The sequence below is a fragment of the Perca flavescens genome, chromosome 24, assembly GCF_004354835.1.
Source record: "Perca flavescens isolate YP-PL-M2 chromosome 24, PFLA_1.0, whole genome shotgun sequence".
Classification (NCBI taxonomy): domain Eukaryota; kingdom Metazoa; phylum Chordata; class Actinopteri; order Perciformes; family Percidae; genus Perca; species Perca flavescens.
In genome coordinates, this window is record NC_041354.1 from 3,634,804 (window position 1) to 3,659,449 (window position 24,646).

Sequence of the window (24,646 nt, forward strand, 5' to 3'; positions counted from 1 at the left end):
CATAGCTCCTCAGAGATCCCTCCTCCATCCTTGCTCACAGCTCCTCAGAGATCCCTCCTCCATCCTCCTTTCTCGCTCATAGCGCTTCAGAGATCTCTCCTCTATCCTTGCTCCTCGGGGCAGGAATAAGAGCTTTGAGACAGCCTTCAAGGAGGGGGGCCAGAACAACTGAGGAGCGCGGAACTACCAAATAAGAAAAGTGAGATGCACTTTTGAAATCCTTCCAGCCATGAACACAATTTAACAATGACATTAATATCAAAATGCTACATGTAGAACCCTAAAAGGTAAAAAAAATAAATAAATAAATGGTCCCCCAACTGGTGCCTCAATCTTGGTCCAGTATTTCTTCTGAGAAGCCAGATGCTTCTTCATATGAAGGGCATCAGAGCAGCGGCCTCTGCTCCAGCGGCAGACTGTCCACCAGGCACTTGAGCTGCTCCTCACCCAGCTTGATCTTGTCCTCCAGTTTACGCTGCTCGATGATGAGGGCTGACTTCATCTTCACAAAGTGCCGGTAGTCATCCAGGCTTTCGGCGTCCAGGTGGGCCTCCATGATGCCGGAAACCAGCAGCTCCCGCCGGTCCAGGTTCTCCTTCAGCTCCTTGGCATCCTCGTGCTGCTGCATCAGCAGCTTACGCTTCTCTGTCAGGGTTCGCTGATGAAGGATGGATATTATAATTATTATCAAAGGGCAACCTTATTGGGTGACCCCATTGTCACCCCATGTTTTTGAGCGTAAGTGACTGATGCGAACAACAATCTTTGAAATTGGTCCAGTAATGAGCGAGAACGCTGTAACCGGCAGCCGTGAACCGTGCTGCAACGTAACCCTACAGAACAAATGTGCATCGTCAATTTCATCCTCTAAAAGTTCTGTTTTTGCCGCTGACAGACTCAGATTATTATTCTAAGTGTCTGACAACATCATGGAAAGGATTCCTACAGAGATAGACCTTTTTTTTTTAAAAGAGTAAAAATCCTCTCGGTTTAACCAGAAACAGCTCCGAGACCGCTCTCGCTTAACCCGCCACACTCCATTTAAAAAAACACATACTTTTAGCGTGTATAGAGCCAACACTTTTTTTTCACATGTACATGTGAAATGTGTTTATTTCAACCAAAACCAGGATTTGGATTTGGGATTGTTGGAAAAGTGGACAGACGAACCAAAACGGCTTTTGAGTTTTATTTTGTGTCCGTTGACTTTGAATGAAGTGTACTTTACGATGCTTTTCAAGAGCAGCTTAAGGATAAAATGATACACTCTCCACCCACAGTAAATCACTTGTAATTGTGCAGACACTTGTAAATCTGGGTGTAGAGTCTGGTGGCTTTAGCAAACAAAGATGTTTTTATGTTTAAAAAAAAAAAATCGTACTCTTTAACAAAAAGGTCGACCTCCTTAGAAATCCTTTCCATAATGTTGTCAGACACATGAAAATAATCGGAGCCTGTCAGTGGGAAAACAAGCACTTTTGTGGATGTAAACTGAAGGTGTGTAATTACCCAATAACTTATACTGTAGCTTGTTTCGCTGACTGTCGACTGCAGCGTTCTTGCTTAATACCGGACCAATGTCAAAGACGGTTGTTCCCAGCAGTCACTTAGACACAAAGACATGGGTTGAAAAATAACGAAGTTAGCCTTTAATCAGGTGGACAGTATGGACATCAACTATGCATTATCTGAACAGATTCTGAGGCCGTTACCTTCTCCTCTGGCGAGGCCTCGTCCTCCAGGGTGTTCAGAGCGTTCTCCACCCGGGCGAGCCGCCCCGACAGCGACAGCAGCAGGCTCACCACCTTGTCCAGGTCGCCCACGAACATGCAGAACTTGTCCAGCTGGTTGGCCTGGCAGAGGCGCTGCACGGTGGCCTCGACCTCCCGGCCCAGAGCCTCATTGTCCTCCACGTCGTCCTGCAGGCTCTGCCGTGCCTCCCGCAGCACCTCCAGCTTCCTCGCCAGGCTGGAGATCAGCTCTTGCTGGAAGGCATGACAAACACAAATGGAGTAAAACACATTTAGAGCATTGAAACAAGAAAGGAGAAAGTTTTCCTACTCTTCCTCACAGCAAATTCAAAAGCAAGACAATTACTGACACTGACTCTTAACCCCCCATTCCCAGTAACTACACATGCACTAACCTTCATCCTGGACTTCAGATCTGCCCATTGAACAAACTATATATTCTTTGCAAATGTTGCACACAACCCATTCAGCATTTTTTTTTTTAACGGTTACTTTGTACGTATACATTTGTTTTTCTGTATTGTATATTTCATATTAACGTTTAATATGTTTGTTAGTTTGTTTATGTATGCACCTTTCACCAAGGCATATTCCACATAAGTGTACTTATTGTGGCTATAAAACCTTTTCTGATTCTGATTTCTGTCAATATTGACTGATGGCAGCTGCGGAGTGTTATAAAGCATAATATAACATGGCGTCTATCTCTCAGTGGGTGAGTTTTACCTTTTTACTGGCGAGGTCAACGTCCAGCTCGTCCTCCGAGTCCGGCTCCTCCAGCTGCTCCTGCATGTCCTTCATCTTGATGAGGAGCTCGGCTTTGGGAGCTGAAGTGTTGTAGTACGAGGAGCTGGGGACCAGAGAGGCTGCTGCTGACGCAGACAAGTCCTCCTCCTCCCTCCTGAGACAGACAGACAGACAGACACGTATACAATGGAAATAGGAAAATATTAATCTAATAGGGTATTTTAAAAATAAATCTCCCTCTGCAACAAAACAAGCAGCAGTTTTGAATGGAGAAGATAACTGTGATGAGACATCTGTCCACCAGAGGGCAGGCTGACTGAAGGTTCAACAGGCTGGACTGGAAAACAAACTTGTATTGGTCTATAACAAATGCATTGACTGTGCATTTATCTATTCACATACTGTATGCAAATTGGATTTTCTGATTGTTGAAAACATTTTTTATCTAATTCCTAAGAGTGAAAATAGATTTAAAAAAATAATTTGATTCTAAAAATCCAGTTATCAAAATTTGGTGCAATTAGATGATGAAGTCCAGGATAATTCAGTCAACCAGACAAAGACTTCACTCCGAGAAGATCTCGCAGGTGAAGTGTCTTGCTCAAAAAAACATAAGCAGGATAGATACTAGGGAGACCCCCTTTCTGGATGCAATTACAATTACTCACAAAATGCACACAGCACATGGAAAAGTTGAAATGGTTTTTACTGCTGTGTTTTTGAAGCTGCTGAAGTTTAAGGCAAGCAGTTCTAATGTAATAAATCATTTGAACAAATGTTCTCTAGAGAGAGATGAGCTTCTACACCTGGCTGTATTGCTACAATGTCCCACCTGTCCATGCTCCTGGGGGATGAGGTGGGCAGTCTGGAGCCAGAGGAGGCCCTCCGGCGCTGGTGGGCCCCCTCCAGAACCTGCTCTTCCGTGGGGAAGAGTCCTTCCATCAGGTCCATGGTGGTCATCCTGCCGCTCTGGTCCAGGATGTCCACCAAGGACTTGTCTTTACCCATGATGTCCCTGGCCAGTTCCTCTCTCTTGGCGTCCTCCTCTGAGCTGGACTCCGGGGCCGAGTCTTGGACTAAAGCCTGACTCGGGTCCTGAGGGGCCTGGCGGGTGAAGGCGCTGAACGGGGACGAGGCCGGGCCCTCCGTGGAGGGGATGTGTGCCGGCGGCTGGAAGGCGCTGCAGGCGAGGTAGGCCCTGCCCTCTCGCTCCGAGCTGCTCTCAGAGTGGACGATCCTCACGGGGACTTTCCTCACCGGACTGTTCACGTCCATCTCAGCTGGGAGGGTCAAATCATGTTCTGACCTGGACATGAAACAGATTGCAATATTAAAGCCTTAAACTTATTCATCTTTTTCATTAATTATTAGAGATGGTCCGATACCATTTTTCCTTCCCGATAGCGATTTCCCATACCTGAACACGCGTATCGGCCGATACCGAGTACCGATCCGATACCAGTGGGTCATATATTTGATTATATTTGCTGTATAGCTGTATACTACTATCCCTGTAAGGATGCAATATGATTTATATCATTGTTGTTAAACTCTTTGTGAAACATGAACAAACAACGATGAACGCCGTAGAACTTTCTTGTATTATCCAGTTTGACAGTCAGTCATAACAGAAAAAGAACATAAATAAACTACTTTAAAGTTAAAAAATGTCGGGGCTAAATTACGTGGTATCAGATCGATGCATAAACTCTAGTACTGGGACCACAAGGTCTTCTAACTGGACTATTAAAAAAACAGCCATTCTAAGAATGAAGCACAGAGTATGGAAACCTTTTTTTAATACACATCAGAGCTACACCGTCGACCGGTTCTAATTAAGGGATGGATCATACAGTAGAACTGCACTGGAAAAAAACTAAGGTCACAACAGCACACAATGTGGCTATAACTAAATTACAGCCTCCAGTTCGATGGAGGAAATCGACATCAAGCACACTGTGATCTTCCTCTCTGGGCACATTTGAATTTTAGGCATTTTCATCAGCTTCTTTTTTCGGTGAATGCCTTTGAGACTTTTTATTCTATTTGAGGTCAATCCCACCACAAGTGTTATCTGAAGTCTGACATATAAGCATAATCATCTGGTCTTTCTACACTCTGTTATCGGTGTGTTTATCCCTGCCTGACTGGAACTTGTTTACCTAAAATTCAAAGCCCATTGTACTAGAACAGAAGGAAAAAGCTTTACGTAACGAGGAGACCTGGAGCACTTTGGCTAATCTGCTTACCTGAGCGTTGAGTCATCCTGCACGAACACCGCCGGCGGTTTGTCGGTCAGTCTGAGAGGTGCAAACCGTGGCGATGGAGGCCGCGCTCGATCGGTCGCGGGAAGAAACAGAGCGGCAGTCCAGGAGGAGAACGGGGATGATGAGGAAGGTGGCTGCGGTTGCTCCTTCTCCACCTCGCTTTCTCCACCTTCTCCGCTCACGTCTGCTCTGGACGTCCTGCCGAGGTGCAGGGAGCTGGCCGGGGCGGGGCCAGCGGAGGAGCTCTGGGCAGAGGCATGGTGCTGGGTGTCAGAGCTGCAGCTGGACAGAGGCTGGAGCGCTGCCGGGCCTGCCTGGGCGCCAGCGAGGAATTCCTGGGAGGAGGATGTGGTTTCTGGGCCTAAATGGGGCCTGGGCGGAGGCAGGAGGCCCTTGGTTTGTGGAAGCTGGGATGGGTTCTGGGAGCCTGGGTTGGGGCTGAGGCTGCGAGAACCTGAGGAGTGTGTGGTGTGGGAAGGATTGGCAGCGTCTGGTTTGGTCCTGTGGTCAGTGAGGCCTGGGACCAGGCCCTGGTTTCTCGGGACTGACGGAGCCGCCTGTGGGCTGTGGCTGGGTTGGTATCGCAGCCTGCTCTCTGTTTTTCCTCTAGAGGTCAAAATAAAGACAAACGCCATCAGTACCTGACGGAAAAGTCTAATTTTAGCTTCTTCACAAAAGGATCTCAAACAACTGTCTCTTTATAAATCTGTTGAATATGTTTTATGAAATGTTCCTCCCCCTCATGTGTATGTATAGCTTTTCTGGTGCAAGAAGTCTGTACTTTTCTTCTTTAAAAAAAATATATATATCTGTTTGGAAGAACTTTTAAAATATGTTTAGTATATTGACATCACTGAATATGTATGAACATATATTACAGGTTAAGAGGAGAAAAGTTAAGAAAAGTTTGTTTACACACGGGTACTCATGGATACGTTCCATATGTGTGTTTTTCAGTAGTACCGGGAAGAAATTGGGCATTAATCCAAACTCCATCAAGACAGCATGAGTCAGAAGCAGTTTTCTAGCTGGTTGAACCACAGCTCTGTGTATGAAAAAAGGCTTTCACTCTAGTGGTTTTAGTACATCTAAAAAAAGGACTTTTATTCTGCAGTTCAGTGGGCATGTTTTTGCTAAAATGAACAGTAACATTCAACTGCTTATCATTTTGGAGAATTAGGAGCCTGTTTAAGACCGGTGTGCAAAGTTCACAAGTTGTTGTTTACCTGGCTAATGCACCGCCATGTTTCCTCCACTAACACGTTTGATTGGTTTATTCTGTGTGTTGCTGTTCACAGTGTGTGTGTTACAGTTTAGGAAACCTGAGGCATGGGACTGAAAACCAAACACAGAGGTTGGATTACACCTCAAGAAACATTTCATCTAAAAAAAAATATATATTTTTTTTATTTTAAATAAAGACTTATTGTAATTATCATGCATTGATGTACAGATGTATTAAAAATTCTCTGCAATACATTAAATAATATGATTACAGCGGTTTGTTTAAAATAAACTGAGGACAAACTGGATTTTTAAAAGGAAAGTCCCCATTTTTAATCCAGACTTTATATTGTTTCCCTTTATTTATGATAAGATAACTTTGGCCACTCTAAATTTACCATCCTTTGACAGATTTTTATTGGCTTCAAAAAATTTCATTCATACACTAAAATAATCAACATGTACTTTTATAATTTTAGATTTATGTTGGAAAAAAGTGAAGACACTCATTTAGCAGACAATACTGCAGAAATTAAGCTCAGGCTCCTTTAGATAAATGGAATTTCTTAAATGTCCCTTAATTTAAAAGAGGAAGGAGACATGCCACTTAAATAAACTTTAATTAACTGGTTAATCCAGGTTATCATTAATGTATTGGCAAGTTGAGAAACATAAGCAACACTTAGGGCTTCATTTAAATCTTTTAGTCTTAAAGTGAAATGGGCATTAAATAAATGAGAGGGTTTCGGTTAATGTTGAATAGTAAAACTGCACAAATGACCTCCGACTTCAGTGGTTGGAATTTTAACTTGTTTAAACACCACCCACTAAAAAGTGGCATGAAGTAAAACTAGAAAGAAGGAATCTTGGCAACCATTCAACTTATAATACAGTATGTAAGATATCTTATAGCAGGGTTTGCTGACACTTGTGGTTGAACATTGTATTACCTGAAAGGTGTTTATGTCATACAAAAAAACATGACAACAAAGGAGCAAATGCTGTGGATTAATTTCACCATTTAGCCAAGAAAGTGATCATGTACGCAACAGATAAGTGTATTTTTTCAAAAGCAGCTCAAGTTTAAAAATGATACACTCTCCACTCGCTGTAAATCACCTGGAACTGCGCAGACACGTCTGTAAATCTGGGTGTAGTTTACTACAGGAGTCCAGAAGATACCGTTCACCCTAACATGAGCTCCATCAACCTGAGATAAGCGTTGGGAAGAGATCTAGTTTGACAGAAAATTATATTTTCCTTTCAGCTCCGGAAACATGGAATGAGAAACAGAAACGAGTTCTGTCCCTGCCCGGAAATCTCACCACTCAAATACATTCCACATTTACACGTAAACTTCACATGGCTTCACATTGGTGGATGTTGCCGGGCGATGGACAGAGACAGACCGAGCGAGCAGGTCCTGTTGGACACTTTGGAGAGTGCCGTTTTATTTGGTGAACAGTGTGCCATCCTGCTTCCCCTCAGATCACTGGATATTTACTGACATACCGAACCCTTTGGGCAAACACTTACTAAGCATTAGAAGTAATACAGTAAGGGTGGGAAGAAGAAGAGTCAATAATTTGTTTGTTGTCAGACTGACGTTTTTGATTGCATCCTTAGTTTGTGTAATTTTTGGAGTGTGCAGATTTAATTATTTTTCATCTCTATTGTCTCCTGTATTATCTAACAGCGCCATATTTTACATGTACATATTATAAATCTTAATCTCACCTGTAACTGCTCTGCTGGCTGTGGGAGTCTCTCCACAGTGAAGGAATATTCTGCAAAAAGAAAAGGAAAGGGCTTCTTTGCTTAACTCGGCAAATCCATTTATGAATTCTTTGATACAAACATGCAGTCTTATTAAAAAAAAAAATACAGCTTTACATTTTATTTTCATGCCATCCATCATTACTAAGCATCTCATGTTTGTAAGACAGACTTGGTAGGTTTTGTGCCATCTGTTTGGATACATACATATTTATAAACATTAGATAATTCACATCATTTAGTGACAAACAAATACATATATATTCTAGGCTTCCCACCTGTGTACAGAAGTCTGCAGAGGGAGAAGATCGGGATCTCTCGTGGATGCACACAGCCTTCTCCTTGGCATCCGCATCCAAGATGTTCTCCGCTGAGTGAAACCTCCCTTGCGTCTTGGCCTCTGATGACTTCTTCTGTTTGTTCCACGTGGCCTGGTACTCCGCAAAGGTCCCAAGCCTCTGTTGCTCTAGTAAGACCTGCTTATGTCCAGGGCTGAGGGGATTGGGGTCTGCGGCTGAGTGAGCCTCCTCGGGCTCTCCAGAGGGAGTTCTCTCTTTGGGGTTTTCTATCTCACAAAGATCGTGTTTCAAGTTTGTACCCTGACCGGACTTCGGCACAGGCCTGGGAAATGCCGGTTTGGCCTCAAAGAACTTCCTTCTCTCTCCAAATGACCCTGTTTGAGGTTCTCCCTCCACTCCCACTTGGTCTATCTTGTCAGGCTCTGAGAAAGAGTGCATCCTCTTGGCCAGGGGGAAGCGCTTACGTCCTCTAACGCGTCCAGTGGAGGTTTTAACTACCGCCGCTTCTGGTCCAAGAGGCTCAAGGTCTCGTCTCTGGAAGGAGGTGGCCTGGAGGACCCTGGCCTGTGCCTCTTTCAGGTGGTCCTTGTAGGTGTTGGAGGAGGAGACACCAGAACAAGTCTTTCTGGATCTCCACTCCTCTGCCTCCTCATCCTCGGCTTCGCACGTCAGTGTTGCAGCGCTACGGCTCTTTTGCAGCTGGGCTCGCTTCTGCTGGATCTCATTGCGGAGGAAAGTGGCATAACGGTCGCCGCGGCGATTCGATTTGCCACTGCTGGCAGCCATGGCGTCACTGGCATCCTGGGCGGACGTGAGACCCACGGTTGTAGCTGCTTGTTGCCTCACAGCCAGACTCCTACTCTCCTGGGCCAGGGAGTGGAGAAGCGGGGTTTTCAGAGGGGATATTCGCTGATCTTCTTGAGGCACCCATGGGTCTTGGTGCCTTGAGAGACTAACCTTATGATCATTACTTTGGTGTGTTGGGAAGTGTCTTTTAATGTCATTAGCACGACCCTCACCTCTCTTTGCAGCATCCGCTGGGCTGTGGCTCCGAACAGAAAGTTCAGAGGTTTGGGGTTCATAATGTAGACCTTTCCCCAGATGGGAATGGCGCTCCTTGTTTTCACTATAAGGTAGCTGGGACTGAGGTACAGAGTATTTTGCCTTAAGGTTTGTCTTCAATGTACTTGGGAAGCTTGGTTCATTGCTGTTTACCCAGTGGGGTTTCTCCATTTCCCCCCTTCGGCCCTCGGCTTTTCCCTGCCTGGCCTGGAGCCCAGCAGTGTGAGCTGAAGGCTTGCTCGCCAGGCCGTAGTATCTGTTGTGCCACCCATTCTCCAGGTTGGGGTTTGCAGCAGAACTTGCCATGGATGCTGTGGAGTGCCGGACGTGTTTGCGGCTGAAGGCGTTTGTGGGCAGATCCTGGAGGCTGCGATAGTAGCTTCCTACACTCTGAATCTTGGTGGGAGGAGCTGACCTGGTCTGTAGGTAGAGGGGGCTTTCGTCACTGTACTGCCTCTGGTGGGCAGGTAGCTGGGTGTGATGAGGCTGTCTGACGTCATTGCTGGAAAGCGAGAAGAGTTTGTTGGGATGCAGCTGGTTGTGGTCAGCTGCCGTGTTGGGATGGAGGAAGTCTTTGGTGGGCAGCGGGGTGGGCAGGGGGGTGAAGTTCTGTCTGCTCGTTGAAGTTTTCTCCTGGTGAGATCTGAGGCCGTTTTGGTCGTTATTTTCCGTCGGTTTTGCGATTGACCTGCTGTGGCTCTTTGCTGGACCACTAGGCCCTTCAGAGTAAGGGAACACCTTTGTGGCGGCGAAACTGTCACTGCGCAGGGGAGGAGGTGGGGGAGGAGACTGGGACTTCTTTTTCTCTGGTACTTGCCACACTGGGCCGATGCTGGGTCTCCCTGAGACTGAGACCCGAGATGCAGGCTGATCCTCGCCCCGCGATCCCTCCCAGCCTCCGTTCCCCAGCGTCGGCTGCAGGTACCTGGGCCGCTCCGCCTGCTGAGGCCCTGCACTCTGAGGGCCCTTGAAGAAAATATTTTCAGTGCCGATCCCCTTCCTATCGGATGTGCCTGGGTCAGGAACAGGAGGGCTGGAGGTGCTGGAGAAACAGCTGAACGTGGAGTGTCTTTTGCCTGCTGGTCCACCGAGCGGCTCAGCACTGTTGATGTATTTAGTTGGGGAAAAACGCCCTGGTGGGTACGGATGAGAGGGACGCTCCAGTCTCTCCATGGTTTTCGCTGAGCTGAACTGGCTGGCTAGCTGACGCTGGGTGTTCTGGTCCCCTTGATTGGATGACTCTTTGGGCCTGGTGTGCAACGTTGGAAAAAAAAAAAAAAAAAAAGTTGAACTTGATGAATTGAAAAAAGTTATAATGCTATAATATAGCTTTATTACTTTGCCTTCAAAAGTGACTTCAATTCATTTTAATTAAATAAGAATATCCTTCACACACACCACTACTAACGAATTAATACCAAAATTATTTTTAGCCCTGCACAGAGAAACTGAAAGAGAGCCTAGTCTCACTTTGCCTCATGTTTTGGCTGCCGGACTGGCGCTGAGGTGGCCTCTCGCCTGGCGGGCCCCGACTCCTCTTCTGTCAGCTTGGAGGAGTGCCAGGAATGGGGGAGACCCCCCGGATCATTCTTCCTGCAGGGCACAGAGGTAACAAAAGACTTTACACAAGGGAGTATGTGGCAGTTCAGCTGCAGAGTGGAATGGTTAAACATTTATTCATGTGTTTTGGCAAACCTGTCACTCTCCTCCAACAGCCATGTGCACTCTATGACTTAATGATGACGTGTCACTTTAAACACTTCAAATATTCCTATTTTAGCAACAAGCAGAATTTTGAAAGTGCGAGGATGCTCCAATGAAAAACATCATTCTTTCATCATTATTTAACGCAGAGTTATAAACACGGATATTCTGTTGGATGGGTTGTTTGTCCAAGAGATTAAATCTCCCAATATAGAAACATTTGCAGATGAAGAGTCAGAATTAATATTGATGCAAGTCATTCAATGAGGATCCAAACTCACTACCGAGTATCTAAGGAAATACTGGCCTGAATATATATACAGTATATCAAATATGACTAATATTCTTACATTTTTTTAATATTATGACACAATAAGAATCTGCTAACAACATTAATGACAAACTCCTTCAAGTCCCTAAGCATGGACGCATGTGGTTACACCAAACTTGCACATACCCTTTGAAGCGATTTTTCCTGGAGAGCATGTTGAAAAACAAAAGAATTTGGTCAACATCCTAATTTCACACAAACCAGAGAAAAATAATATAATGTGTCTACTTCACGACAACTACGAAGAGGCTGAACATAAGTGGGACAAATACAACACAAACGTGCAAATAAGATCTAAAGGACATTTGGTGTGGACAAACTAGCACCACACTTCTAATAAATACGTAATATACAAATACAAAGGAAGGAGCACAAAGCACCATGTAAAAACTCAATCACCATAAAGTACCAGCAAACACAACGGGGGACGTGACTAGCTTTTGGTACCTCATAGAGCTTCGCAAAATCTTGGTGAGAAAGCTCCTCGCCACATGAACGTCGGTTTCTGACGCCATTGTGCGTGGTGATACAACGTCAACCATTTTAGCCCTGATGGGCAGCAAATGAAGGAAGGAGAAAAAGGAAAAGGAGGAGGAGGACACGTCTGCATCAAACGGTGACAAAAGAGATGACAAGACACGGAAGAACACATTATCAAATACAATATTGTTTCTTCTTTCTGAAGCAGGAATAGTAAACCAGAGAGTCTGAGGGCTAGAGAGCGTTGTAGTTTTGCTTTTACACCACTTTACCACCCCTCCATTGACGCTGGACTAATGATGTCTGAGATTTCCTTAAATTACAGCTGCATTATAAGGACAAATCTGTGTTTTGAAATGCTGACATGTTGCTGGATTTTGGACCAAATCAGGGAGCAGACTTTCTCACAGAATGATGTCTAATAATTTCAGTCCAAGCAGGCAGGTGTTTAGTGCTATGCCCAAGGAAACTTCATAATGGCTGCTGGAACATGTGACCCCTCTCTTATTGTGAAGGGTTTTCACCACAGGAGAGGGAGACAGATCTGTCACAGCCATATGGCCCAGGCCGAGCTTAGCTGCTTAACTTTTAGAAAAATTAGACTGACCTGAGGCGGATCCACAGGTTGCCCCCCCCACCCCACAACCACCATGATCTCTCTTTCCTCCAAGTTTTAATTTGTAGCTTGAAGTCAGAACGTTTCACACCAATTAGGAGTTATAAATGGTAGAAAATAAAAAGCTCTTAGAAGGACAGACTACTCTGTGGTAATTGAATGTTTAACAATCTTTTAAAATACTGTCTTCGTTAAAATTTCATTGGGAAAATTTTCCCAAGTACCCAAGTTCAAATGCCAGTCCGTTGTGAAATATCTCAGCCAAATGGGACTTCACTTTGATTGAAACGTTAACCCTGCCCGGTCATGATGGAGATGCTGCATTCTTTCAGAGAAGGGATACGCTCGCTCGGATATTCACTGTATGTTAGCCACCTCCCAGGAGTCTGAGAGACTCCCAGTCGCTACAGTGGAATAAAGACTTCCTGACTTTTCTAACAATAACACCTGTCTCGGATATCTTTACTGTCGCTGGTTTGTTGCGTATAATCCCTCAATGGACAGAAGAGACATTCTTATCCTGTCAAGCTGTTGTGGTTTGATGATTTGTTGTTTTTGATATTAAGAGTTTTCATCTCCTTTTACACAGTTCAAATAAACACAAAGTCAAAAGAAGTGCACAAAATTAGGTGAAAAAAAGAAGGGAAAAAGTAAACAAAGTAGGAATTTTCTCTGGAACTCAATGCTCCATTTAAACCGGAGCAAATTATATATTCAGGATTTGTTTTTGGAATACTGGTCTCTCGGAAACTTGATTATCCCGCATATATCTATAGGTCGAATTGTATGCATGCATGGTAAACAATTTTTGCAGGCTCAGCTGATTTGCTGCACTCACTAATTGGAATTAATTGGAGGTGTACCAAATGAGCGCTGTCATCATTTCCCCTTCAATTAAGCCCAAATTACCGAAAACTGAGGAATTTTAACATCGACCCCACTTTTATGAGAATGTTTTATTGAGTGTGTTTTAACCTTCTGTTTTATCTGCTGGTCTGGTTCTCCGTCTATAAAAAACGACTAGAGAGGATTGTTAGAACATGTAGCAAGATTGCAGGCATCGACTTCCCCACTGTCTCCCACATCTACTCCAACAGAGCAGCAAAGAAGGCCCAATCCATTGCAGCTGACCCTAGCCCCCCCCCTTGTCCTGCCGGTTTAAGCTACTTCCCTCAGGCCGTAGGTACTCCATGCCCAGATGCAGGTCCAATAGACTTAGAAACTCTTTTATCCCGACTTCCATTTCCATTTTAAACAATTTGCCAGAACGGTTGTAAATGTATTTTATTTGCTCTGGTTTTTTAGATACTGTTTGATTACATGTTTTGTACTGTTGTGTGTCTTGTCTTTATGTCTGTCTGCTGGCTGTACAAACTATTGCCCCTCGGGGACAATAAAGTTACCTTGACTTGATTACATACCGCTTTCTTGGAACTACAAATTACAGTTCCAGATCAGTTCCTGTCTGGGAAATGATCAGAGATGAAGAGACATGTTAAACAAGGAGTTTCTCTAATGCTTCATACAGTTTAAAAATGGGACTGTAAACGGTTTTCTATTCATTTCAATAAAATAATACATATTTAATAAAAATCAAACGGCTTTTAAAGTCTGAGTTTCTATTTGGGAGGTCAGGTTTGTTTGATTTGATTTTTAAATTAGCATCAGCTTACCATTGCAGTAATTTTAGCTGAATAAAACTGTACAAATTAAAGTTTCTGGTACTCATGAGAACAGCCAAATAAGGTTTTCTGCAGGCAACCACCTTTGAAGCTTGAATGCACCTTGCTGGGATCGAAGGCTCTCCCACTGCTATAAGCCAAAGCAGAGTATCTACACAGCTCTTATTCTCTTCTATATTCCAAACAAACCAAGACTGTAAAAAAATTTAGTAAATAAGGCAACAGCAGCAATGGAACAGCAAATGCACTTTAACTTAAAAACCTTCTCTCCCTCTGCTCATGTGACACACAAAGTGAGAGTTGCGTTCTGCACAATTGAAATGCAAATGTCACTCTTTCTAAGGTCTGAAGGTCTATTGTCAGGGGATACAGCTGCTCTGTCACAGATATTCCACAGGGGAGGAGACGCCAGCGTTCACCCAGGATATACGAGCCGAGGCCATTAGTGAAAAGAACATGAAACTGAAACACCGCTGACCCAGTTGGCTACTAGTACCTCAACAAGAGGATTTGATAAAGCTAAAGAAGGGCAGTAAACAAAGGAAAAATATATCAGCAGTGAGCTGAAAAAGTATGTTTTCATGTTCAGAAGAAATACAGAAGAAGACTCGCTTATCTCCTCCCACCAAAACATTCCTTTCCCATTGAGCATCATTCCCTCCACATAAACCTCTAGAGATCTGTGTGGAGAAATCTAAACTTGTACAACATTGATTTGTGGCATGTTGGACTTCCAGTGGAGGAATGAGGAGAATAAATCCAAGTTGGTAGTTAAATTAGTCCAGCTGTGTCTTTAAACTGCACACAGAGACTGATACTTCTGAAGTAATATCTGTATAATTTGTATTTACAGTATTCCGGGTAGTACGGAAACAAGTTGATCAACAAAAAATAAATCTACAGATATTCTGATCGGGTTAAGTGAGTTATAATGCAAAAATGCCACATTTTCTTTGATTCTGGCTTCTCAAATGTGAGGAATTCCTGCTTGTCATTGTTCTGATCATTATAAACTGATTATCTTTGGGTTTTAGACCCAAAACCCTAAATAATTAATCGATAAATTCAAAAAAAGTCTTGACAGATCCGGAGGTGGCTTAGAAAGACATAACTAAAAAGTCACGTCACACGCAAATCGCTGTAAACAGTGCAGAAAATCTCTATCTCATTACAGCTTTTTGGTCTCTGATCAAGTATTCAAACTTAGTTCATAACCCAGTTGAAATAATCTGCCACTGCTGTAAAAATACTTCAGCCTGTAAGTATAAATACCTGAAACAAGCCGATTTGTATTATTGAAAGACTTAATAAGGAGACTTACAGCATGCGCTGTAAAGCGACTTTCTTGGGGGTCTCTAAATGAAATGAAGTGAAATGGAGCGACAACATGATAAGAAAACATGGTAACTTACCAAGTGGAGTTTTCTTTGTGTAAGTTGTCTTTGTGCTCTACACCAGTCCTGGTTCAAAAAGGACACTTCCACCTCACTTCTCCACGGCAGACGCCTTCAAAAACACCTCAGGATAGGAAAAAAGATGCACTCTGACACCACAACTCCCACAGGTCTGACAGAGAGAGAGGAGCGTTCTGAGGAATCTGGGAACTCCATGACTAAAGAGCTGCCGCCCCCCCCCTCTTCCTCCCAGTATTAACACAAACACACTGCACCTTGTGCTGCGGAGGAGATTTCCTCGGGGATTATAAAGGGGGATTTGAGGTGAAGGGGAGGAGTTATTGTCCTGCCCGGCGTTCCTGCTGTAATCTAGTTTTTGGGTTGCAAGTTTGCTGGGCCTGCAGAGCCGCTGGGCCTGCTGGGAAAGTTGAATCAGCGGGGCGTGAACACCACAACAGCTAACAGTTTGTCACAAGGTAGAGAGATAATAGGGTTACATTTTTTGCTGCCAAAAAACTATACTGGCTGTTCATGAGCCTTTAAACAAGACGGTTACAAAAATCACAATCCCTTTGTGCACTGAATAAATGGCTTCATCAAGTCACTTCTGTCTGTAACTAAGCAAGTCTAGTCACTAAACAGTCAACAGTCTGGGCCAGTGCCCGTGTTAACTTGCTACTGTATTTTGTACTTTTTTCCTTACACTGTCTTCTTACATTTTACTATGACTTACGATCATTTTATTTTTTACTGTAATTTATATGATGATATTTATCGTTGTGAAATTGTCCAGAAAAAAGGTTTGATTCTGTCTCAAGAGACTAAAAAGATAAACAAAGAACCAGAGGATTGTAAAGGTTAAACTTCCCCAACCAAATGCAGCTCCAGTTCAACCTAGAGATCTAAAGAGCTCACTGGTAAATATGATCTTTTTTCCCCTTTTACAGAGATCTATTATTTAAAAAAATAAAATAAAAAATAGCTCTCATGTTAGATTTTTGACATTTTAAACTTGGCTCTGACAATAATATTTTGAAACTTGGGAAATTCTCCTACTGTTTTGCCCAGTTATCGGCCTGGTATCTGATACTTCGGTGAGCCGTGCATTCCAGCACGACTATATTTCATAACCCTGTTTGTCTGTTGAAGAACTACTTCAGTGTCCTTGTCAGGAAACCTAGCAGACAGGAATGTTTGAGAGATACCAGCCAATGTCAGGCTGAAGGGGGAGGAGGGAGGCAGACACTGAGAGATGACTCCACTGGGGAGGAGAGGCTGCAGACTTTGAAAAACAAATCATGTGTGTTTGAAGGGAAGTTACTGCTCACATTATCCTGCGAGTCAAGGTGTTATTTTACGTCTCATCAAATCCCTCTCGATTGACTGAAAATCAACCAAAATGTTAGTGAAACTTGGTTCAGCCATTTAGAAAATGAGGCAGCCAAACATTTGGGCTGTAAATAAGTCAGAAAGGCTGAATTAGGGAGCAATATGTGGCTGCTGAGGATGAGGAGAGCTGTAGTAATGGGAGGAAAATAAATATCTTGAAAAAGGACTGAGGGTGGAGGCCATCTATAGAGCACACACCATACCCTTTTATGAAATTATTAACATTTGGGACAACCAAAAATGCTATTTTTAGGTTTTTTAGATTTGCGAAGAGAAAAGTTGCAGCGTTCTGAACCAACCAGAGGCTGGCTGTAGAACGTAAGGGACGTCAGCCTGTTTCAACAGCCAGTACAGAGAAGAGAAGTCAACTTGTAAAGTCAGCCACAAACTATAGAAATAAAAACTATCCTTAATCCATTTTATTTTTATGTTACAACCAGTCAAAATGGCAGAGTTGTATGGTGTTAATCGAGTGGTTTGATGATACAGTATATACTGTGAGATTTATACCAATGCGTGCAATATCTCTGGTGGTTTTAGGACATTTTGGCAAATGTTACAAACTAATGAGCAGGACTGATTTGGGATTTTTAAATGTTTTTTGGATCAGTGTAATAAAGGAAACCCTGGTTTCTTAGGTATTCAGTTTGCTCGATTGGCCAAAAACAGGCATACTCGTCATTATTTTTAACAGTTTCTCATCTAGATTTGTATTTTAAATCATATAATATACCACAATATATATTGATTTACAAAATACACTTCCATAAAACCTATGGCAATATGATTTATTGCAACTTTAGTTTTGTCAAATTTTATAAAAAAGCAGCAAAACAAAAATAACTTCTCAACTGGATGTTAGATTTTCTTTTTCAACTCATGGCTGACAACAACCAAACTCTGGTTTTAGCCTCTTCCATTTGGATTGATCGCTGGCTAAAAGACCTGTGTGTGCTCCTGTGTCATATTAGCAGTTCAATCTTTATCTGTCCCTCTATCATCTAGCTGTTGGTGTCTTACAAAAAGGACTAAGGAAGCCCCAAAAATACCAACAAACCTGCATCCTCGTCGAGCAAACGTGATGCACACAGTAAGTAATTCACTGATGTGCAGTGAGATATTTAGAGCAGCAGCAGCAGCAGCAGCAGCCGCCTGTGGGGCGGATCTGGCCCCGCTGAGCTCTGAACACGACCACACAATAGAAAGTGCCAGCGTCATCACAGCTGGGCTTATCGGTGTGTGTCACTGCCTGCACTGGCAACAAAAAAAATAAAAAGAGGGGGAGAATAACATGTACTGGAGGGGAAAGTACAAACTTTGACACAATGCAAACCTGACGATAAAGCTACAGCTGGAACATGTGGCTCTGTTCTCACAAAATCTACACCGATATCAAGCCAAAGAATTAATTTATATAACATTCTGCAAAAACTAGGGCTGCAACTAACAATTATTTCCGTAGTCAATAAAAGAATGACAGAAAACAGTAGAAATGATCGGACCAGCTGTTGATAAGACGTACAGGGTTCACCCTGTATGAAAGAGATGACAGAACATCCTAAAATTATTTAAATACCCTGGTTGTTATGGTTTGGTTTTGCTGCCAAAAAGCTGGGCTTTTTTAACTCTGTCAAGAATACAATTAAAATACAATTCCAGAAAAAACACCGACATTGATTTTCTTTTGCATTATGTAAGATTGAGGGGTAAGGCAGGACAAAAAGTGGGGAAATATGTATATGTGTTATGTTGAATATTTATGCAAAACAACCAAATTTTAGTCAAACACTGATGGTAACTTGCTAAATGTTTCAGATTTGTTCTGCATAAATGTCAGGTCCTGATGTGTTTTTGGGGTAATGATGAGATCTTAGTGCAGAATCTAAGTCCAAAAATATTATGTTCATGAATTACTTACGGACGGAATGTTTTTTATTGCACATCAAAGTAAGACAAAAGCCTTATTCTTGTTTGCTGGAAGGGATTTTGACAATGGGTTACTCAAAAACTACACAGTAAAAATAGTTATGTTAATGAACTGAATGACTTTATGATAGAAATGCTTTTTATCAATATCAGACGAGCTACGGCAGGCTGCTCTCAATAACATACACTCATCCTCTATCTGCCTACGCCATATCATAATCCAGTTTAAAAGTTACTCACCGGTTACATTGGTCAAAAGCAAAGTTGGCCAGAATTGCACCTGATATTGACCCAGAGTGTGATCGATGTAATACAGAGCCGGGCATTCTTGGAGTAGGACCACAAGAACTTGGAATAGACAAATGGGATAGAACTGTGATAGCGTTATCAACTCTCTTGGCCAGACGCATTGTTTTATTCAAATGGAAGGATAAGTCTCCACCTGTATTTAAACACTGGATCAACAATGGTATGCACTATTTCACTCTTGAACAAATTCCTTATTATTTACAAGGTAATAATATTAAATTCAGTAATATCTGGTAACCTGTTCTTACATTGGTTGAACAGATGGACTCTAATGACATTGTATAATATGAATGTTGTTGTCCCCCCCCTAGAAATGCTTTTTATCACACCCCAAAGTTGGACGAAAAGGCTTATTTTTGTTTGCGGGAAGGGATTTTGACTAAATAGGGGTTGGTGAGCCTTGTGAGATAGTGACAATGTTTAAAATGTATTATTTCCGGATGCATTTACTTGAAGGGGAAGAAACTTTGGCGAATATATATTTTGATGCACATCTGGATCCAGATGCACGGTAAAAATGTCTTAAGATTCAGGACATATACATTTATTCTCCACATGCTTTCTAGTCAGTAAATAAAAGGATTCCTCTTTGTTATATTTCCTGTAAACTGCTGCAGATAAATACATATTTTGTTGAGCACAGGGTGGTATAACATTTGGTGCTCATTGACACTTAAGTGAATCAATGCAAGAACCTCTGCAAATGCTTGATATCGGTGTGTGTATGAGAGGGACAACAGGTTTTTCAGAGCTGTTCTGGGGATTTGACACATTTTCTGCTAAGCATCTCAGATGAAGCTATAGAATCAGTTAGACACGTAAAAAGATTTGGTTTTACCTGCACTAGTGTGGTCATCCATCCATTTTTACAAACTTTAGATAAATCCTCAGGACTTTAAAAAGCAGTTTGTCAGGTTTGCTTTCTAAATCTACAGCTGATCGTTTTGGGATAGGTGGGTCGGTGCGTCTCGACGTTTCTGCATCATCCAGACGAAGGAAACCTGCTGCTGTCTCAAACTCAATCACCCTTTCCTGATCTAATCCCACTTGTCAGGAAACCAAAAGATTGAATCGGAGGAGATGAAATTAAAGTAATACAGAAAAAGAGAGACAGAGAGGAGGGAAAGAGGAAGCACCTGGGAGTGTAAATCTTCTCTGTTATCTTCTAAAAACCAAACGTGTCCAGAGAGAGGGAAGAAAAGCAGACGGGAGTGCCCACTCTGCGCTTGCTGGAGTGGCCAAAGCCCCTGAAAACAATGGGCTCTGCTGATATGGCCTATCCCATTAAGCAGTGTCGACTCACCTAGGCAACAAGGACCGTACCACTACCCCTGCCAACAGGGGAGGGCGCCCGCACTGAAGCAGCGGTGAGGGCGACTCAACGATCTCTTTTCAGAGAGAGTTCCTGAATGTCCCCTCTGAATAGGAGCCTGCCGTTTGCTCTGTAAACAGATCAAGAGTTTCCTCAGCAGGAGCCGGTTGTTGAGACTCACCGACGGTCCACCTTTCCCCACTGTTGACTCAACCCACTCTGCAGAGCTCAGCCCACGCCTGTGGCTTTGCAACCAGTAATTGGATTCAGGCTTTAAGACTCTGTTGCCATTTGCAAGTGAGCATATAATTCTGACAGGACAGGACTTCAGGAGCACACGTAGTAAAAAGGGTTTAAAGAAGCACCTACAGGAGGCCAGAAATAAATTAACTATCAACTTTCTGTTGTTCAGTGTTCACCTGGTCAATGTTCAAGTTAATGGGTTTCTATCATGTTGGATTTGAAGTGTTAACATTTGTTAATTATTCCGTTATCGTTTAACATTTAAAATGTCACCGTTTCCCTGTTCTGGGCCAGAATTAAAAATAAAGATCTGTGGGTTTGAACAACCTTAGTTTGCTATAGAGTAAGGTCATTTTATTAAAACAACAGACACTATTTCACATATCTGTAATCGGATTTAACCTATAGTGAGATCTTTTCCCCTGATGTAATACATATAGATAACACTTACATATATCAAATGTAAAATTAACTTGCTGTGTGACGAATGAATACTGTGTATACTTAATTTTCTTTAAAAAAATCAAATAGGTGAACAAAATATTTAAAAGGAGGGACATTTATATTTATATATTAATATATATACAATATTTGAGGCGTCCCTGGAATATGAAATACTGAAATATGTTAGTTACAAAGGTGAATATGGACCCCAGTAGTCTGTATGTCACTCTTGATGTTAAAGCACAATACTTTATTATTTAACCTTAAAGCTGATCCTAATGCGAGTAATAACCCTCAAAACGTGTCCCAAATTAAGTTGTTTTAAGGAAGTAAGAACAAATATATCCTTAATTAGAAGGGGATCGCTTACATTTTAGTACCACCGTGAGAATGTTTGGTCCTCAAAGGACACACAAACACATACACAAAGGACCCAAGCCTCCACAAGGTGGAGCTCCATCCATCAGAGGATCAGTATTTAGATACTCCGAACTGCCAACAGGAGAGGTGGAACACTGACGTGCTGCTGCACATGTTGATAGTGGAGTCTGGTGGGTTATTGATGGCGGTGGTGATTTCGAGGCCGTCTAATGTTTAACAAAAAGCTCTATCTATGTGGGGATCCTTTCCATAATGTTGTCAGACTCTTAGAATAATAATCTGAGTCTGTCAGCGGCAAACACAGAACTTTTAGTGGACGGAAATCAAAGGTGCCCAATTGCCTGCTGACTGCAGCGGTCTGGCTGAATACTGGACCAGTTCAGACCAGCCTCCACTGCTAAAAAGAATCCTAAAGGAAACACTGTGTTCCCATCAGTCACTTAGACACAGAAACATGGGAAAATAGGGTCCTGGTAGAAAAATACCAAAGTGATCCTTTAAACGATTAACAAGTCTTCACTAAGACTGATAAATCAAAACTGATGAAACTGGAGACTCATGACCTGAAGGCTGAACTGGGCTAGAGGGCCACCCTTCCTGTCTCCCAGTACCACAAGCAAAGAGAGTGGGTGCTGGTTTGAAGCTGGTGAGGTTTGGTGGGGTCAGTGTCATACCAGCTGACAGAGGGGACTCCTTTCTGCCTCATTTAGGAGTCATTATCTGCACTCTGAAATAACAGGGTTGGCTGCAGCTCTGCTGCCTCCACAATACCTGCTTTTGTTTCACCCTCAGGGGCAAACAAGCAGCGAGAGGCCCCTGGGTCCCCCCCCCCCCCACCTTAATAAGAGAAACTAATGGTTAGTGAAGAAAAATTTGAGGAATTTTAGGACATAACGTGTTTCTGAGCAGAGTGTTACCTATTTCTATATTTTCTTTTCAGCTTGTGTGTCTGCTGAGCTCCTCTCTGCCATATGCTTATTGCATGCAGGGCACCAAAACTTGTTAAATTCATCTTCTGTCAGGGAACTGTGGCTTTGACCTCCGACCTCCTAATGGCTGGGTTCTTGTTAATCCAAAACACTTTTACTGACACAAAACCAACCATGGATAGGACCGGGTATCAAACCTCAAGACGGAGATGTTTCAGTAGTAGACAGTTTGAATTTGTGAAATAAAGTAGAGAAAGGAAGCATGAAATTCCTATGGTGAGATTTCTAATCTTATTTACTTGTTCTTTGATCAGACAGTTCCTGATTTAAAATCATAATTTTAGACAATGCTAGTATTTAGACATTTTAGAACTTTGACCTCTGCTAAATGACAAAAAGAAAAGTGTTTACTTTTCTCAAACTAAGGGATTAAAAAAAGAGGTTTTGTAGCGGTACCTAAGTTCAGATATACTGTATGTGCTGTAGTGTAGACGTACCTTCGGACCACCAGGCTCAGGGTCTTATGAGAGCTCTTCACCAGACAGATGGCCTCCTGACGGGAGCCGCTGAGGGGAACGGCGTTCACGCTCATCATTTCATCACCGGCCTGGAGACTGACTGCCGCCGCCACACTGCCCTCCTCCACCTAAACACACGCACGCACAATCTATCATTTTCTGAGCCATCTTTTAAGGTGGATGTCTAACTTAGGATACTATTTCCTCCTCACGTGGTGGCCGGCAACCTGAGTGCTCTGATTAAAAATTAAATCCTGCAGCGGCTGTAACCTGAGGTACAGTAGTTGGCGGTGCACTGCTCCATGGAAGCTGCAGTTCCCGGCAGCGCTAACAGAAGAGGGAATGTTCCTTTTCATTGTTTAAATGTAAAACTGTGTCTTTGGCAATTTCTAGAGCTGAAACCATCAATTAATTGAGAAATGTCCTCGCTGACACTAAAAGCTCTAAGCTTCCTCAGCGTGTGCAGGCCCTGCTGGGCTTTCCCATGCATGTGCAATAGCAGCAGCAGAGTTTTGGTGCTGATGTGAAATCATTTCCTACCTTAGTGATGAGCAGAGGCTCCCTGTGCTCTGTGCCTCCCCTCAAGGTGAAGCCCCAGGGTGCTTTGCCTCGGAGCAGCAGCTCCACCAGCTCGTGATCCTCTTCCCTGTGCCGCTGCGCGCCTCTCCACATGTCCTCCTCCCTCCACCACTTCATCCTTCCTGCTGAGAGTCTCAGGTCGTCCCTGTAGTCCACGGCGTCCATGATGCCTTCGCCTTAGTCAGCTCCATCAACATCAGTCCGCTCTGAAAGATTCAGCATTTATGTTGCCAAAACTCACATAGTTATAAAACACTTTATTGTGAGTCATGGAAATGACAAATTGTTCCTTAAAGAAGTGTAAGGATTAGTTGATTGTCACAAAATTCATCAGCAACTATTTTGCTAAGCGATGGAAGCCAAACAATTCTTTTGATTCACCTTCTCAAAAATGTATATTTGGGCTGTTGCTTGGACAAAACAAGTGATTTGAATATGTCAACTTTGACTATTTCCGGATAATTTTTAGACCCAACGATTATTAATCAAGAAAATCAGAGATACATCTATAATGAAAACAAGTTGCAGCCCTGATCTCAATGCTGTTTGAAGACTTTAAGTTCTTATTAAAGTACATAGTGACTATTTAAGATTAGTGATTTTGATAACAGTATGCGATTAGTTTTTCATAATTCGAATTTTATAGATTTATATGTATTTATGTAAAAAAAAACGCATTTCTTTAGACGAACGATATATAACTTACCTCAATTAACCTGTAATATATATTTTTTAGAAAGTTATTCAAATGCCAGGACAAAACGGCATGTCGCTATTTCAAATCAAGCAATATGTTTACAGCAGATACATCTAATTAAACTCCCAAAAGAAACTGATAGATTTTTATTGAATTTCCAAGACCTTTAACTTACTTGAAACAGCAGTTGTCAGAAGAAAAAACCTCCCCAACACCAGAAGCACACGGTGACGTTTCTCGGTGTCTAACTCCGACTGGTGATGGCCGACAGCCTGACGGACTTTTTGAACCGTTTCTCTTCTTCTCAGAGTAACAGCGACGTCTGAGCCGTCTCTCAGCTTCTCCCGTCCCAACACACCGCTCCCTGACACCAGCTTCCCATGACCGCACCTGCCGGCAGCTTCCCTTATCGATGATGTCACCGCGCCCTCCAGCGGCGACGTGCAACGTCATCGGGCAGCATGTGTTACCTTCAGGTGCGCCGCGTAAACCTCTGTCATTTATTTCACTCTGTGCTTACATTCTGGCAAGTAGAGTTAACCTTACTATTCTTTCTTTCTTTCTTCAACAAGAAAGGTAGGACTGG

The 24,646-nt window shown here is 42.8% G+C and overlaps 1 protein-coding gene across 3 annotated transcripts; it reads right to left on the bottom strand.

The window, feature by feature from the left end:
- Positions 1–24,455, bottom strand: LOC114550967 (protein Shroom2). 3 transcript variants are annotated; one of them, XM_028572003.1, is made up of 11 exons: positions 24,236–24,455; positions 23,325–23,569; positions 22,764–22,912; positions 10,597–10,719; positions 8,044–10,375; positions 7,727–7,776; positions 4,748–5,371; positions 3,331–3,804; positions 2,478–2,652; positions 1,713–1,985; positions 1–658 (listed from the first exon to the last, which is right to left on the bottom strand). In XM_028572003.1, the coding sequence occupies exons 2-11, from the start codon at positions 23,526–23,528 to the stop codon at positions 386–388; spliced, it is 4,677 nt and encodes a 1,558-aa protein (XP_028427804.1). In that variant the 5' UTR covers positions 23,529–23,569; positions 24,236–24,455; the 3' UTR covers positions 1–385. The 3 variants fall into 3 exon arrangements, with proteins under 3 accessions (XP_028427804.1, XP_028427806.1, XP_028427805.1); XM_028572005.1 differs by lacking the exons at positions 22,764–22,912; positions 23,325–23,569; positions 24,236–24,455 and adding an exon at positions 19,796–20,072; XM_028572004.1 differs by lacking the exons at positions 22,764–22,912; positions 23,325–23,569; positions 24,236–24,455 and adding an exon at positions 15,352–15,720.
- Positions 24,456–24,646: the final 191 nt, after the last annotated feature.

Bases quoted from the DNA above. Each gene is read 5' to 3' on its own strand.
- LOC114550967 (XM_028572003.1), bottom strand. From the start codon at position 23,528: ATGGACGCCGTGGACTACAGGGACGACCTGAGACTCTCAGCAGGAAGG. The intron at 10,376-10,596 runs GTGAGACTAGGC...GTTGCACACCAG, and splicing joins CAGCCAAAACATGAGGCAAA to GCCCAAAGAGTCATCCAATC. The intron at 1,986-2,477 runs GTAAAACTCACC...CATGCCTTCCAG, and splicing joins TTGACCTCGCCAGTAAAAAG to CAAGAGCTGATCTCCAGCCT.